This window comes from Melospiza melodia, chromosome 3, assembly GCF_035770615.1.
Source record: "Melospiza melodia melodia isolate bMelMel2 chromosome 3, bMelMel2.pri, whole genome shotgun sequence".
NCBI lineage: Eukaryota > Metazoa > Chordata > Aves > Passeriformes > Passerellidae > Melospiza > Melospiza melodia.
Genome location: NC_086196.1, coordinates 57,581,750 through 57,596,478, shown reverse-complemented (window position 1 = coordinate 57,596,478; position 14,729 = coordinate 57,581,750). Strand labels below are relative to the sequence as shown.

General features: G+C 41.0%; 1 protein-coding gene across 1 annotated transcript; it reads right to left on the bottom strand.

The window, feature by feature from the left end:
* Positions 1 to 1,249: 1,249 nt before the first annotated feature.
* On the bottom strand, positions 1,250 to 13,460 carry QPCT (glutaminyl-peptide cyclotransferase). The gene is made up of 7 exons (XM_063151881.1): positions 13,329 to 13,460; positions 9,421 to 9,567; positions 6,768 to 7,049; positions 4,081 to 4,257; positions 3,138 to 3,237; positions 2,558 to 2,674; positions 1,250 to 1,656 (listed from the first exon to the last, which is right to left on the bottom strand). Exons 1-7 carry the CDS (start codon positions 13,428 to 13,430, stop codon positions 1,511 to 1,513), a joined length of 1,071 nt encoding a protein of 356 aa, XP_063007951.1. The 5' UTR covers positions 13,431 to 13,460; the 3' UTR covers positions 1,250 to 1,510.
* Between the last annotated feature and the right edge of the window lie 1,269 nt (positions 13,461 to 14,729).

The following is a 14,729-nucleotide window of genomic DNA, read 5'->3' as shown; positions in this document are numbered from 1 at the left end:
TTTCATCTTTGAGCTACCAAATCAGAATTAAATTTAAAATCAGATCAAATTTAATTTTCAGGCTATCCTGAAAATTATCCTATTGTAATAGAATAATTTTACAAATTTTCACTGCTGTAAATACCTGTTTCTGTAACAACTTTATAATATGGATATAAATGTAGTCTTAGGCTCCAAAATATTTGCCTTAAGCAAATGATAAAATACAGGTCAAATCTGACATGCCTAAAACTCCATTGCTTACCTCATTTTTAATTCTCTTTGCTCAGGGTAGAACTTCGCCGGGAAGAAGTTTGGAGCAGTAAAATATTGACTTTTTTCCCTCAGTTCATCTCCTATCAGCTTGATTTTTTTTTTCCCCTGTAAAATGCTCTCATCCTTTTCTCACCAGTGGAAACCACAATTCTGTCAGTAGCTTTTGAATATTGTTCTTCTGTCTTTCATTGATCTCATTCCAGGCCTTCTTTTTGCAAGTGTTACAACAGATTTATCTGTGGAACAATTCCAGTAAGGAATGTAAAAGCACAGGGTTGTTAAATTTGTATCTTTTTGGTGCCTAAACTGCTGTCTTGCTTTTAATAACATTTTATTTTTGATAGCACTTAGCCTTTAAAATTCTATTTAGATAAACTATAGTTTCTAAAGTGATCACTTTCCTGATATGAGTATTTTTGTTGTGGTCTGCATTAAAAACAGCAGATGGGTGGTGGTTTGGAGGTTTTTTGGGTCAAATGATGAATGATTCTCACGTGACTGAATGGCGTGTACTGGGTCATTGCTCCCACACACCACCTGATCTTTTGTTTATATCTCCTGTGTCGCAGCCAAAGCACAGGGAAACCCCCACAAACCTTCCTGTTAGGATCACCCCCACCACCACTCTCCATCAACAAGTATCCAATGATAGGGGCAAGGCTGAGTTTGGGTTATTGGTCTGTGTTCTGGGGGTCAGCTGTCTGCAGAGATAAACCCTTGCCGCCACCTTTGTAGGGGAAGGAGGAGAGGGACCAGAGAGGATTAAAAATCACACCTGTGTGTCAGGAGTTCTAGCAACTCATTTCAGCATGAGGTGGTTTTGTTCAGCCCAAAGTAGAAGTCTGCTATGATGTGATTTTTGCCTCTTTTGATAACATGGTGTAAATTTCTGTAGCTGAACACTGCAAAAGTTGGTCCCACCTTGTAAAAATGTATCATACAATTAAGTCATGAGGCATTCCCTCCTGGGATCACAATACGTGACAAAAAACAATTTGGAAAGATTCTGGAGGCTTTTTATTTAGACACAAAACATGGAAAGATCAAATTCTTTCCAGGCTGAGCTAGGTCTTATTTAATGGTATCTTATTTGGCTACTGGATCAATGGGCCACGAACAGCTCAATCAATAATCAGTCTAGCAAGAGCTATCACATTTTTCTTCACCTTGATACTCTCCAATGCAATTAAATAGCGAGTGTGAAGGTGGGCAAACAGTAGTGTGAATGGAGTACAATTTGTTGATGTTTTGTCTTTCAGAGGTTGAGATATTCCAATACAAACACTTGCAGGATTTTGTTGAGATTGTCAATAGTGGCTTTGTCAAGGTTTTCTTCTGTGTCCTTCATGGTATGCCATACTGCAGGAAAAGGGGATGGAATCAGATGCAGGACTGGAACCCCTATAAAAAGGAAAGTGAAATTTGGAGAAGAAATGTTTTAGAAGTTCTGTTAAGCCAACTGATACTTCACCATTTAGCAACAGAGTCAGGTGACTACTCAATAAGCTTGCTTTACAGGGTGTGTCCCTGCAGCTTCCTTTTTCCTTCTCTTGTTTTGATGCTTGTGACTGCATCCCATCATTAAAGAGTGTATTGTGTAAAGCTGCCACCTTCCTTTCCTTTGAGTACTTTTTCCTCCTCCTACTTTTTTCTTTTTCTTTTTAAAATAATCTGTAGCTACTTATTGGCGGTTTTGGTTTTTTTTTTTTTTTTTTCCCAAGATTCTTTAGGTTTTGTGTTTAGGAGCTACAGTAGGACAGAGAAATCACTGCAGCTCCTCAAAATGAAAACTGATTACCATGTTTTTGTGATACTGATAAGACTGAATATTTTTGAAGCATTTTTCTAGTTCTCTACATAAATGGTAAAATAGGGTTTCTTATTTTTACTCTGTAAAATAGAGACAGTGTTGCCCTCAGATAAAGGAACTGTATCACTGCATGTATGTGTATATATACATATATATATATATACATACACACACACACACATTAAGCCACCTATATGTACTGCAGCTTGTAGGTAGGTAAAAGAGGAATGAAATCAGTCTTCTGCTTCCCAATTGCTTTTGGGGAGGAGCATTTTTTTCTCAGCCTCTTTCCTGTTTCACTTCTTTTTCTCTCTGATTTTTCAGCTGCACACCTCTAAGGAATTAATTTTTTTCATTAGGTAATACATCAAAGCTCTAAAGCTGGATTCAGAAGCCTCAAGTTGGGACAAATAAGCTTGAAAAATGGGAGCATACACACTTGCTCATTTACTAAATTAAGCATTTCTTACTGAATATAAGAATTTCTGGTACCTCTTAACAAAAATGGAACATGATCATCTTCAACCAAGCCTCGATGTAAATTACTGCGGAAATACTGACTTGGAACAGGGTGATTCTTCAGCAGATTCATGTTGTGTAGCTTTTGCTCTGTAATGCACAATGAAAGTGATTATTACAATTTTTGGACAATGAGGAACGTTGGCAGGTTTGAATTATTTTTCCTCACACGTGGAAGCATTTTCCATGGCACAGTAGTGACTGTCTTTTGCATTTGTTTAATATTTGGAAGACCTCAGAACTGGTGCTGTTACCATAATTTTACAGAAGTGAGAACAAAAACACAGAAGTGAAGCAGTTGCCAAGTGTCACAGAGTGACAATCAGCAATATAATGTTTTGTTGCTTTCAAATGTCTGAGAGTCTTCCTCAGTTGTTTTATTAACTAAGTATCAAAATCTTTATATAGGTTTAATATTTCACATTTACATTATCAAAGATTCTTACTGTAAACCAGAAAATTAATCTAAAAATCTGATTCACAGGGCTTAATATATTCAGAAGCTACTCACTTGGTTTTGAAATTAATTCAAAACCCATATCCTTCGGCTTACCAATTGCTTGAAGCCTCTGAAACCATCGAAGAGTGTTTGGAAAATAATTGGGAAAGACCGGGTTTCGTGCACCAATTAAATCCAGTAGTACAAACAGGTCCTAGACAAGAAAGAATCTTTAGTGCAGAACTCTTTCCTATAACATCATCAGCAGTAATGAAACTCTTGGTTTCCTGTACAGCTCATGAGCAGGTCTTTGCTAGCCCTGGCCAAAGATCTGCCTTTCCAGCGTGGTGCTGAGGAGAATTCACTAGCAGAACCTGATTCCAATCTGATACATTCTGCTGTCTTCCCAAGGAGAGCAAGGTTAGGCTATTCCTCTGTTCCTCAAGCTGAAGCAGGCTGCATAGCCTAGCCTGCAATTTGTGTGTTATATCTCTTTAAAACAGCGGTAGGTGGGGAGAAAGAAGAGGAAATTGCTTTTTCCCCTGGGAACAACAAAGTCTGTCAAGGGAAATACATTTTATGAGTCACAAGAAGCAGTGACAGAAGTGCCTCAGCAGTAAACAGGGAAAGTAGAAGGGAACAGACAACCAGAATGTTAGTAGGAATCAGAGGGATACAGAGGTTGCTGTAGCTTAGTACTGAGCTAGAGGAGATTTGTTCATAGGCCAATGCTGTTTGTGCTCTTTCTTTATCACTTTGAATTATCTTTTCCTGAAGAAGGTGGGTATCCTAGTTTATATTCTAATAAACTGTGTATTTTGATATTTCTATGGCTCCTCCTCATACTTGCATGCAGCAGGTCTAATCCCATGAAAAGCTCTTCCCAATTCTCTAACATATTTCATAATGTTTCCAGAAGCCTGCTTCTTCCTTTAACTTCAGGGGTCGTGGTTTCTTGGGAATTTGGCCAGTTACCTATTAATTAAATATTTTTACAAATGCCATTTACTATTGTTCCTTAAAGAGGAAAGTCCTTAGGAAGGGAAGAGCCACTTACTATGCCCTGCAGCTGGTTTGTGGTTGTTGAACCAGGTGGGTGTGGGGTCGATGCCATTTTTTGAGCTAAGTGTTGAGATCCATAGAGGGAGTCGGAAGGGGACCACCGAACAAAGGCTTCTTCACCATCAAAAAAGATCAGCTGAAGGGAAAGGTCTGGTCTTGATGTTGAGCTGGCCTGTTGGAGGAAGTTAAAAGTAAAACTAAGTGATTCTGGCCAGAACAGTAAATAAAGGGCAAATACTGTAGTTATGTAAGTAACACAGATAAGGATGTATTTTCAAGGTTCCTTATGCAGACCTTCCTTTGGATGTTATTATGGTGTAATAGTGGTAGTCATCAGTCAAGGTAATTGTTATTTATCTAACACAGTGACACATTCTCCAGTCTCATACAATTTTGGTTCTGGATAAAAGTTTCATTTCTGACTTAGGAGGACGTGACCTGAGCATTGAGACCTGCAAAACCAGGTAGCAGCAACATTATCTCAAATAATGAGGGGACATGTCAGTAACAACACCTGATGGGAGTGCAAATATCATCATCTGATTGCATCACAAGGATTAATGTAATTGCTACAGCTGTGCATCAGTGGAGGTGAATTATGTATTTGACAAGTTGATGGTTCTTTCAGCCCCTTCTTTTCATTCAGGGGAATTTGCAGTCACGGAGGTAATTTTGTGCTAAACCAGAGCAAAGAGAGTGGATATGTCAGATATGTCTTTTCCTTTCAATAACCAAAATATAACAGCACTCAAACCTGAGAATATATATGACAAATGTGTTTAATGTCACAAAAAAAGACATTTGTATGAAATTTCTTCCTAGTGTAGAGGGAGTCTGCTATCTGAATCCTCATTTCAATTGTCAGAATTTCCTAATAATCCATAGCCCAGAAAATCCCAGTCTGGTTCCAATAAATGAACAGTTTGAGAATTGTAGTCTTGACAGTCGCTTGACAGTCTTTAAGCCCTCTATGAATTAACACTGCTTCAAGTAAAATTGCATGATGTGGTTAAAAAGGTGGGGTCACTGGCAGCAGTCATGTCCTGTATGGGCTACAACTCCCAAATAGCTGGAGCTGATGCAATCTGAACAGAAGCTTCTATAAAATGTCAGTCATGCAGGAAAGATGCTATTGATTGTGCTCACAGTGGTATATTGATTTCTCTAATGGCAATGGCTTGCTGCCCTTTGTCCTTTGCACATGACAGAGCTCTGTGGGCAGCAGTCATTTTGCATTACATTCTGCAGGAAACTGTATCAGTGCTATTTGAGTTTTAGAAAGTAGTACTTGTGTTATTATTACTATTACTGCTTAACACATTTTAATAATGAAGAGAGTCTTTGTCCAATAATTTTAAACTAACTCTGGAGAAGTAAGTTATAACTGGAGAAGCATCAAGACAAAAATCACAGCTTCAAGTCAAAGTATAAATAGATTTGGCTGAAAACATAGCAAAGTCTGTTGTGCTACCATAAGCAGAGCAAAAACATCATAACTAATGTATTAAGCAGATGGATCTCAAAGTATATTTTGTTAACAGACTGTACAAGTGATAGCCTGTGAAAAGTCATTAGTTGCCTTTTTGTCAAATGCTGTCATCTTAGATGATAAAAAATAATTTTCACTGTAAAATAGTGTATTCATAGTGAAAAATGTCAGTCTTTAAAGTCAGTGTGCAAGTTGTTTCATAAATACTCACCGGGCAAATTTATTATAAATGAAAGCCTATGTATTACAGGATTTTTTTTGGTTTGTTTTGTGATTAAAAATATTGGTATATTCTTAATCTTCTCATTCTTAAATATTCACATATCAGAAGGCACCAAATCAGTTTCTGGAACTCCTGTTGACAAGTAATTCTAAAACCTGAGCTGAGTGTACTCCTGACACTTCGTAGAGTGTCTCTCACATTTGAGAGACCTTTTCCTGTAACACCTCTGCAAACTTATGAGAATTATTTTTCTGTAAATACTGAATACTGAACCAGCAGATGGCACTCGTGAATCCAAAATCCTACAAATCTGTAATGCTACAAGCTTTAAGAGTTTGTAGGCTCAACAGATTTTTGTGCCTAGCAATTGCAGCCCTTTGAAACAGATTTTCATAGCATAGGTAACACAGACTGATGACATTATACTTCTTCCATAAAAAAAAAACTATTCAAATTTGTAAAAAAAATTAAGAAGAAAATCTTTGTGGGATGAGGGGACCGGAGTGTGACTCATCTGCAGAACAATTTGTTCATCTGTGTCTCAAAGCAGAATGCAACTGAGATACTTCTACAGGATTCAGAATGCAGCAAAGCTTTTCAATGGCCCTAGATGTTACTGGATAGGATAGGAACTTGTGAGTCAGGTTCTGTGCCTTTTAGATAGAAAGTAGCATTACACCTTTCCAAGTCTACGAAACATCTATTATTCATGTATCATTTGTTCTTTTTAAATGGTATATGTTTATACAGATAACTTTTAGATATCCACCCTTTTTATAAGAAATTTTAATGTGACAATATAATTTAGAGTAGTAGATACTGATCTCTGTTTGTTCTTGGAGTCAATGGGAGATTTATTACAAGCACAGCAATCAGAGAAGCCAGCATGCAGGCTGTGGAAAAGAATGTGGAAATGCCCTGAGGCCTGTTGCTGTTGGCAAGGCAAATGAAAATGAAACAAAAGAACTACCTTGATTAACTGCAGCTCGTTATCCAGGGCCCGTGCCAGCTCCAACATCATGGCACAAGGCACAGCTGAATCAGTGGCTCCCACAAACACTCTGTCCTGCCACTGTTGTCCAAAGAATTTTGAGTCGTAGTGGCAAGCAAGCACGAGATGGCGTTTTGCAGAGGGCTCCAGAGTGCCAATAACATTTGAAAAGGTTTTATAGCCGTATGGTGTGTATCTCTGAAATGTATCTTCTTCAATTTCCCAACCAGCCTTTAATGCTTGAAGACGGTCCTTGATATGCTGCAATTATAAAAAACAATCAGGTTAATATTTCTTGCTTCAGAAAGATGTTGCAGACAAATTGTTATTAGCTAATTAATAGTGGCTCCTAAGCTTATTTCTGTAAGTTCATGGTGTTTTAAAGGATAAACTTTATAGCAAAAAATGTAATATCACTGTATAACTTTGCTACCTGAGCCTCTGACTGCCTCATTTGCTTTTTATTTCTTCCCTTTGACCTTTCTCTTTGTGAGAGTGAAGATGTTTTGAATTATTGCTGGTTATTATGACACATTAAGATCTTGATCTCTAAAGTTTTCAGGGCAGTGTCTTTTACAGGTGTAACTAGAGCAGATTTAATGTTAATATTTTCAGAGCTTGACTCAGATGTGCCTTTAAATTGAAAGTCAGAATTGGCTGCGGAGACCTTGTTGTGGCTGTTTAGACAATTACCACACAAAGATGCCACAGAAGTATAAGGGGAAAAAAAAAAAGCTCTTTGTGTTGGTTGGTTGGTGTGAGGTGGCTGGACTTCTAAGCTTCTGTGAAAATTCTGCCTTTCAAGTGACATAAATTGTTTACAAGGCCATAACAGATAGGTAGATTATTTTAATTAAAGAAAGAATGAAACATTTCAGAAGAGCGTTTCAAAAATTAAATTCTATAAGTGTAGCTCATAAAAAGATAAGAATTGAGACAATCTATAAGGCAAATCATTAATTTTAGCTATCTTTCTGCCTGAAGAGAATACCTCTAACAACCCCAGCTATACTTCAACCAGAGTTCTGGCTAACTCATATTAGAGGGACATCTCTGCTTCTCTGTTGAGCAACTTATTTTTGTGGGTCCCTAGAGAGCTTCTTCAAGGCAGATTCCTCTCTCTTTAAGTAAACATTAGGAAAAGCCTCTGAGGGGAAAATAGACTTTGAAGACTTGTTCTGCTCTTAGGGAAGTCAGTAGGAATGATAAAAAACAACAATATTGCCATAGATTTTAGTGCTAGAACAAACTTCCATTTTGTTTGTGGTCACCCACTAAAAGCTTTTACAACATGTATGGTCTATCAGCTATCAGTAGGCAGAGTGAAGGATGTCTGTTAAGGATTGAGGGCACTATATAAGCCTGGATGGAGCTCCCAGTAGCCTTTTGCCCTAGTCTGATGATTTTGTGTCAACAAAGAAGTATAATCCATTTCAAACTCCATTGCTGTGTTTTGACAATAGAGGACTCTTAATTTTTTTTTAATTTAATACATGCTGTTACCTTGTAACAGGATGATCCATTCTATTTTGAACATAATCTGTGGTTTTCTAGCCTAGGCTCAGCTGTTTTTTTGCTTTTCTTCCTTTTCCCCCTTTCACTTGGCTGCCTTCCAGAGTACTGCTAAAGAAACCACAAAGCTAAATCTACAGAGATGTGCACATACACACACACACACACACAATGCATAAAAAGGCTGCATTTTTCCAATCTACCAATTCCTGAGTAGCAAATAAATTTATTGTAGCTGAGGCTGTCTTAGAGCTGTTGAGTCAGTGCCCAAAGGGCAGATGAAAGCTAGTGGGATGCTGTGAATGTCTTCAGTAAACTCAGCTGTACCATTGTCTGCCTCCTGCTTGGCTGATGGGGTCCAGAGCCAACATGGACACTGTCCTGAATTTGCCCACGCTGTGAGTGCAGAGCAGAAGGGCTGGCAGAGCAGCAACCCCATTGTGTGATAGCTTCTTGTGGCTCAAAGACAACGTGCTGGAGTCTTTCCTGCCTTGGGGCCAGCTGCAGCCTGGTTTGTTAGCCCAGCATCAGGACACGGCTGTGCTTGGGCCAGTGGAGCTGCTGTGGTTCGTGGATCAGGGCTGCACTTTGTTGTGCTGACCATTTCATCTGCCTGCCCCTTTGGGCCCCTGTGACCCCCTTTTGTGTTGATACACCCATCTGAGGCAACACTCCAGAGCACTGTAACAGCACAGGACAGGGCCTCTCCAGAAAAAGTGTCATTTATTTCATCCCATGCATGGTCTCGGGTTTGAACCAGTGACCAAAAACCTACTCATGTGAGGGAAAGGACAACCACTGTGTTGTACTTTGGGTACCAAACCTGGGGCAAACTTGTTAATTTAAGACATTATTTTAAAAAAAAGGAAAAAGACTTATTTTCCATCATGCTATGCAGCCCTGGGAAATAATGTCAGCTGATGTGCAAGCTGTGTCATGTTGGCACTATGCGGTCTAGACTTGAACAATGATAGAGTTCATCCTACTGAATTAAAGGAATTTCTGTGGCACTGTCTCTTTGGTAGGGGTTACCAAAGATGTTACCAGAATATAAATAATAATAATTATAATAATAATATATAGTAAAGATGTTAGAGCTTGTCAGGAAGTGTTGTCTTACCTGTCGCACAACGTAACTTCCTTGTGATCCCGGGTATCTTTCTATCAGGATAGGGCGCAAATCATTCTCCCACATTTCAGAAATATCTGTGTTGGCCACAACTTTTTGAATAGCATCAGAACTTAAAATTCTTGGTTGGTGAAAATACTGCAGAAGGTAGAGAGAAGAAGAGTGCTATAACTATTACTAGGCCTTTTTAACCAGTTTTCTTCATAATTACAATAAAAATGGTATATTGTGCTACTTTATTTTATTCCAAACAAAACGTAATTATTAAACCCTTTTCACTCAGAAATTACTGGCTTCTCTTTCATTTCCATACAAAATTTGCTAGTATTTAAAGTATGAGAGAAAGTTTTACCTACCAGCTAGCAGTAAACCCTGAACCTATGAATGGGTTCTCTGTTTCCTAATATCTAAATTATACATGTCATGTCTGCAACCACGCCACCTTCAACCGAGGTTTCTATTGAGACAAACACCACAAGCTTTGTTTCCAGTAGCAGTATTTGGCTTTATGCTGTGTGCTGTGAAGAAATGCCTAAGGTAAGTCACGCCCAGAGGGAGCTAGCTGTGTCACTGTGGTCTCTGCCCACAGTGGCAGAATGAGTGTGACTGCACAGAATGCTGTGGCTCCTCTGGGGCTAGCTGGGGCATTTGTCAGCTTGGTGACACGTGGGTTAACCTCAGATCCGACAGTTTGTCTCCTGTGGCAGCCCCTGGTATGTGACCCACCTCCCAAGTGACTTCCTCTCTGTGGCCCAAGCACAGGCCTTTGGGGCTGTATCAGGTGACCCAAAATGCTTGAGACATCCTTATGCAGCTGGCAAAGGCACATCTGAGATGTGCAAGAGCTCCATAGAGCTCTGCAGTGGTAGCTGAATGCCAGGTGGGATTCCCAAGGACATCTCAAATGCTCCTTTAGACACCAGGTTTGAACCTATCCAATCTCTGGCAGTTGTCTCCTCAGAAACTTCCTGTGCCACTACTGTTTTTACAGATTCCTGTTTCAGGCACTATCATTCCATTCCTCATTTATATCACAGGGCCTTCCCTCTACTCCTGTCTTTCTAATGAAAAATACTGCTTTGTTTATTTCTTCTTTGATCAGAACTGCCTTACATGACTGATCAGACTTGCTGTCCTTCCATGTACCTTGTCTGTGTCATCCTTTCTAAGATGAGCAAAAGGTGTGAAAATGGAACGTGGGCTCATCATAGTTTATACTGTAGGACAATGTTATTTTTTATTTTATTCTTTTTCTTTCTTCAAACTGTTCAACAGCTGACTTGCTTTTGGGCTGCTCCTGCATCAAAATGACATTTTCATACATATCTGTAGTCTAACCCTATCATTGTATGTGTTAGCAAGGAATAATTCACTCCTTTTCTACTCGTGTGTGTCATTTCACATGTGTCTGACACAACACCTAAAACCCATTACCTGGCCAGAATGTGAAATTACCTCGAAAGTCAGGTATCTTATTACCAATTATCTTATTACCCTAGGTGATGAATATTGTTTAAAAACAGGGGTTGCCTCACTATTTGACTTTTTTCTACTTTGTTTGTGTTTGTACAAGCAAGTATGAGCACAAGTATTTTTTAGACTTCACTGCAAACATTTAATTCTACCCTTCTCTTGTTTCCTAGGTGTTTATCTCTGTGTGAACCTTTCCTCTATTTCCACTTAGGTTTAGCAGTGAAATTAAGCACAGGGCTGACACAAAGACGCTGAATCTAGTTGTGCCAATTTTAATACAGTGTTTAAAGCTGAATTTTAAGACTGTAAGGACACCAAAATTTAAGATGGGCAGTTAACATTTTTATGGCTAGCAAATTTATACATAGATTAAAGAAAAAAGAAAAATTATATCATTTCATCTGATATGAAGATGAACTTTTGAAAGTTTGGAAATTATACCATGGAAGTTGTAAAACAGTCTTTTGAAATACTAGAAGTATAATAAGGTGGAACTTAAACCAGTGTAGAAGAGGCACAGAGAAGAGAAAATGACAGGGAGCTGTTCAGTTTAGGAGGAGCGGGCTGTAAGTGGAGAGTGAAAAACAAAAGCTTTGTACTTTGGAAGAGTGTAGGAGGACAATTTAATTAAGGAAGTTCAGAAAATCTGCAGTTGAACAAGCAAAGAGCATGCCTGGTAAAGAAACATTATTAAAGTACAAATGCATGAAAATACTTCAGAGGAGAGGAATCAATTTCCATTTCTAATGATGGAGATATCTTCAAATTTGGGAAGTGAGAGGAGTTACAAAAGTGGTTATGAAATAAAAGAGAAGCAAAATAAGATTTGTAAGTGACTCATTCTTTACAGTGTTGGTCAATCCCTACTTAGCCACAACAGGGAGGCAGAACAGTATCTTCATGACAGGGTTGTCACTAATCCTGCTCTACTAAGCTGTACAAAACTGCAAAACTTCGAGTTCTACAAGTAGCCCAGGCTTACCTGTAGGACTTTGAATTTCTGGCTCGCATGTCCCTCCAGGGACAAAGAACAAAAGTTGTTGAAGGACAAGAATCTGATGAGAAAGAGGAGGTTGTTCTTGCTCAGTGTGTGCACAGGTGGAGGAGCTGAGGTGATATGGTTCTGTGGCACTACTGACAGCACTGCTGGGGGGACTGGCTGGTCAGAATGGAGCCAGCTAAAGAATGAGGGGATGGGGCTCAAGGGGGCTGCAAAAAGGAGCACTGGGGCTGTGTGATTGTTCATTGACCTGCGTGACTAAAGATTCACCCCTGCATGTATATACTATATATGTACATATACATGTATTGTGCATAATTACAGATATACAGTCTATACATGAACTATATATATATATACTATATGAGCTATACACATATATATGTATGTAGTGTAAGGTACAATTAATAGAACAGAATGAAACAGTATCTCATTAACAAACAAAGAAACAAGCCAAGATTTCCTTGAATGGGGAGGGGGGGGATGAGTTAAAACAAGGAGAAAGGGAGTTACTAAGGGGAAGCATGGAAGGGTGTGAGGGAAGCCTCATTTTACCAGCTTGTCTATTCCGACTTGAGGAATTCAGTCGCTTCTTGCTGAACTTTGACTTCAGCTCTTCTACAAACACTTGGGGAATGGCCCTAAAAGTATATTTTCTGTTTGGAAATTCCTGAAGGGTTTAGTTGAATGTGGTTTGCAGTTTTAAGCTTTCCTACGTTTCACGTGGTTTAATTCTTTATGAAGAAAACTATGTTAATGTTTCATAATGAAACACTAAGACCTGCTACATTGAGAAATCTATGGTTTAAAGCTCACCACTGTTTAATTAAACCTTATCTCAAGATTCCTTTTTTCACTAGTTCACACAGCAGTCTAAATTAGACACAATATGGTACAAGTCTACAGCATATTAGAGCATTATATCTTTTCAAAACAATTTTGTACCGGCTATCAGCACATGCCTACTTGCTTTTCCTAGATACATGTGCATTGCTGCTGAAAGCTATCTGTCTTCTCAAACTAAGTCACTGTCCTCTGACTCAACATGGTCACAATGAAAGTTGGAGTATAGTAGAATGTTATAAGGAATACAATTTCAGATTTTGGGTTTCCCCTCTTAATTCAGTAACATTTCAGACCGTGACAAAGCTTATCGCTCTTGATGCCCGGTCCCGGGCGGTGGGAGATGACAAAGCCAAACGTGTGAGGAAGATCTGCTCGTAAGGCTTAGGAGGGAAGCCATGGCACCCACCCTCACCTGCGGGACGGCGCCAAGGGCGAGCCCAGCCCAGATTCACGTTGGAGGCCAGGGCAGGAGGGATGGGGCCGTCCCCGCGCCCAGCCGCTCACCCCTGCCCGCCGGGAAGGCGCTGCCCCCGCACCAAGGGAGAGGCGAGAAACGCCGGGAAAGGCGAACGCGACCCACCTTCTCCTGGGTCCACTGCGCTCCGGCGTCCCTGCCGAGCGCCGGGGGCAGGCAGGCGGCCAGGCACAGCGCCCCGAGCAGCCGGGCGGCGACCCCCGCCATCCCTTCCCTCCGCCTCGCCGAGTGCCAGGGGAGTGAAGGAGAGAGCGGCGGCTGTGCCGACAGAGGCGGCGCTGAGGGAAGGAGGCACGGAGGGAGGGAGGGAAGGAGGCACGGAGGGAGGGAGGGAGGGAGGGAGGTACGGAGGGAAGGAGGCACGGCGGGAGGGAGGCACGGAGAGAGGGAGGGAAGGAGGCACGGCGGGAGGGAGGCACGGAGAGAGGGAGGGAAGGAGGCACGGCGGGAGGAGGCAGCGGCAGGAGCGGCGCTGGCCGCAGGAGCCGCAGCCGTGCCAGCCCCTCGGGCAGCCCGCGTTCCCCCGAGCCCGGCCCGTCAGCAGCGCCAGGGGCTGCCTGCGACCCGGCCCCCTCCGCTCCCCCCCTGACCCGGCCGCCGGGCAGCCAGCGCGGGCAGGCACTCGTGATTCCCGCCGCGGGAAAAGCCGGAGCCTGCGGCTTTTCCCTGAAAGCTGGTTCTGTGTTCCGAGGGGCAGCTCGTGATCCCTCGGCCTCCGGGCGCCGGTGGGAGCTGCGGGCGCTGCCATGAGGGAGGGCCGCGCTCTCCCGCTGGGAGCCCGCCGGGAGCAGCGCCCGCGGCTGATGGAAGCTCGGAGCGGGTATTCCTTATGAAGGGTGGGACAGCAGAGACCACAGAAATGCGAAGGGGTTTAATTCATTAATTTACAAGTTCTTCTTATGATCTTTTTTAGGCCTAAAACAACAATGCTTGCTAAAATGAAAACCCACTCTTCAGGCTTTAATTTATGTAAATTTTTTTCAGGTTTTAATTTATGTACTTTTATTATCAACCAAGAACAAAGCAAAATCTGTGGTGAGGTGGTATTTTGCGGTACACCCATTTAACTTAATTAACCAAAGATACAAGTGTCCGAGTTTTTGTCCTCTTCTTTAGGTGATTTGACATCACCGTTCTTGCTCTAGAATGTTGTAGAAAACATCTGTCTATTCTGCATCACAGATATTATATTTAAAGTCTCCGACTTCCATATATTTCTTAAAGTTCAGGCTCAATCTCAAAACAAAATAAAAGAAGAAAAAGAAGAGGTGAAGGAGGGAAGCAGCAGGAGTAATCATTTTGCTGCTTGTCAGCCTTGTACTGGAAAGCCTCATCCTAGTAACTACAGCTTTGCAAGTAACAGTGATGTTGGAGAAATTGAGTGATTTGTGATTTGCAGATTGTTGACCCAGATTTTACAGGGTTCCTAGAAAAGCTGGTGGATCTGCCACCCAGCGTACAGATGACATCTCTGGTGGTGATAGCTTTACTACAGATCCTTCTAGC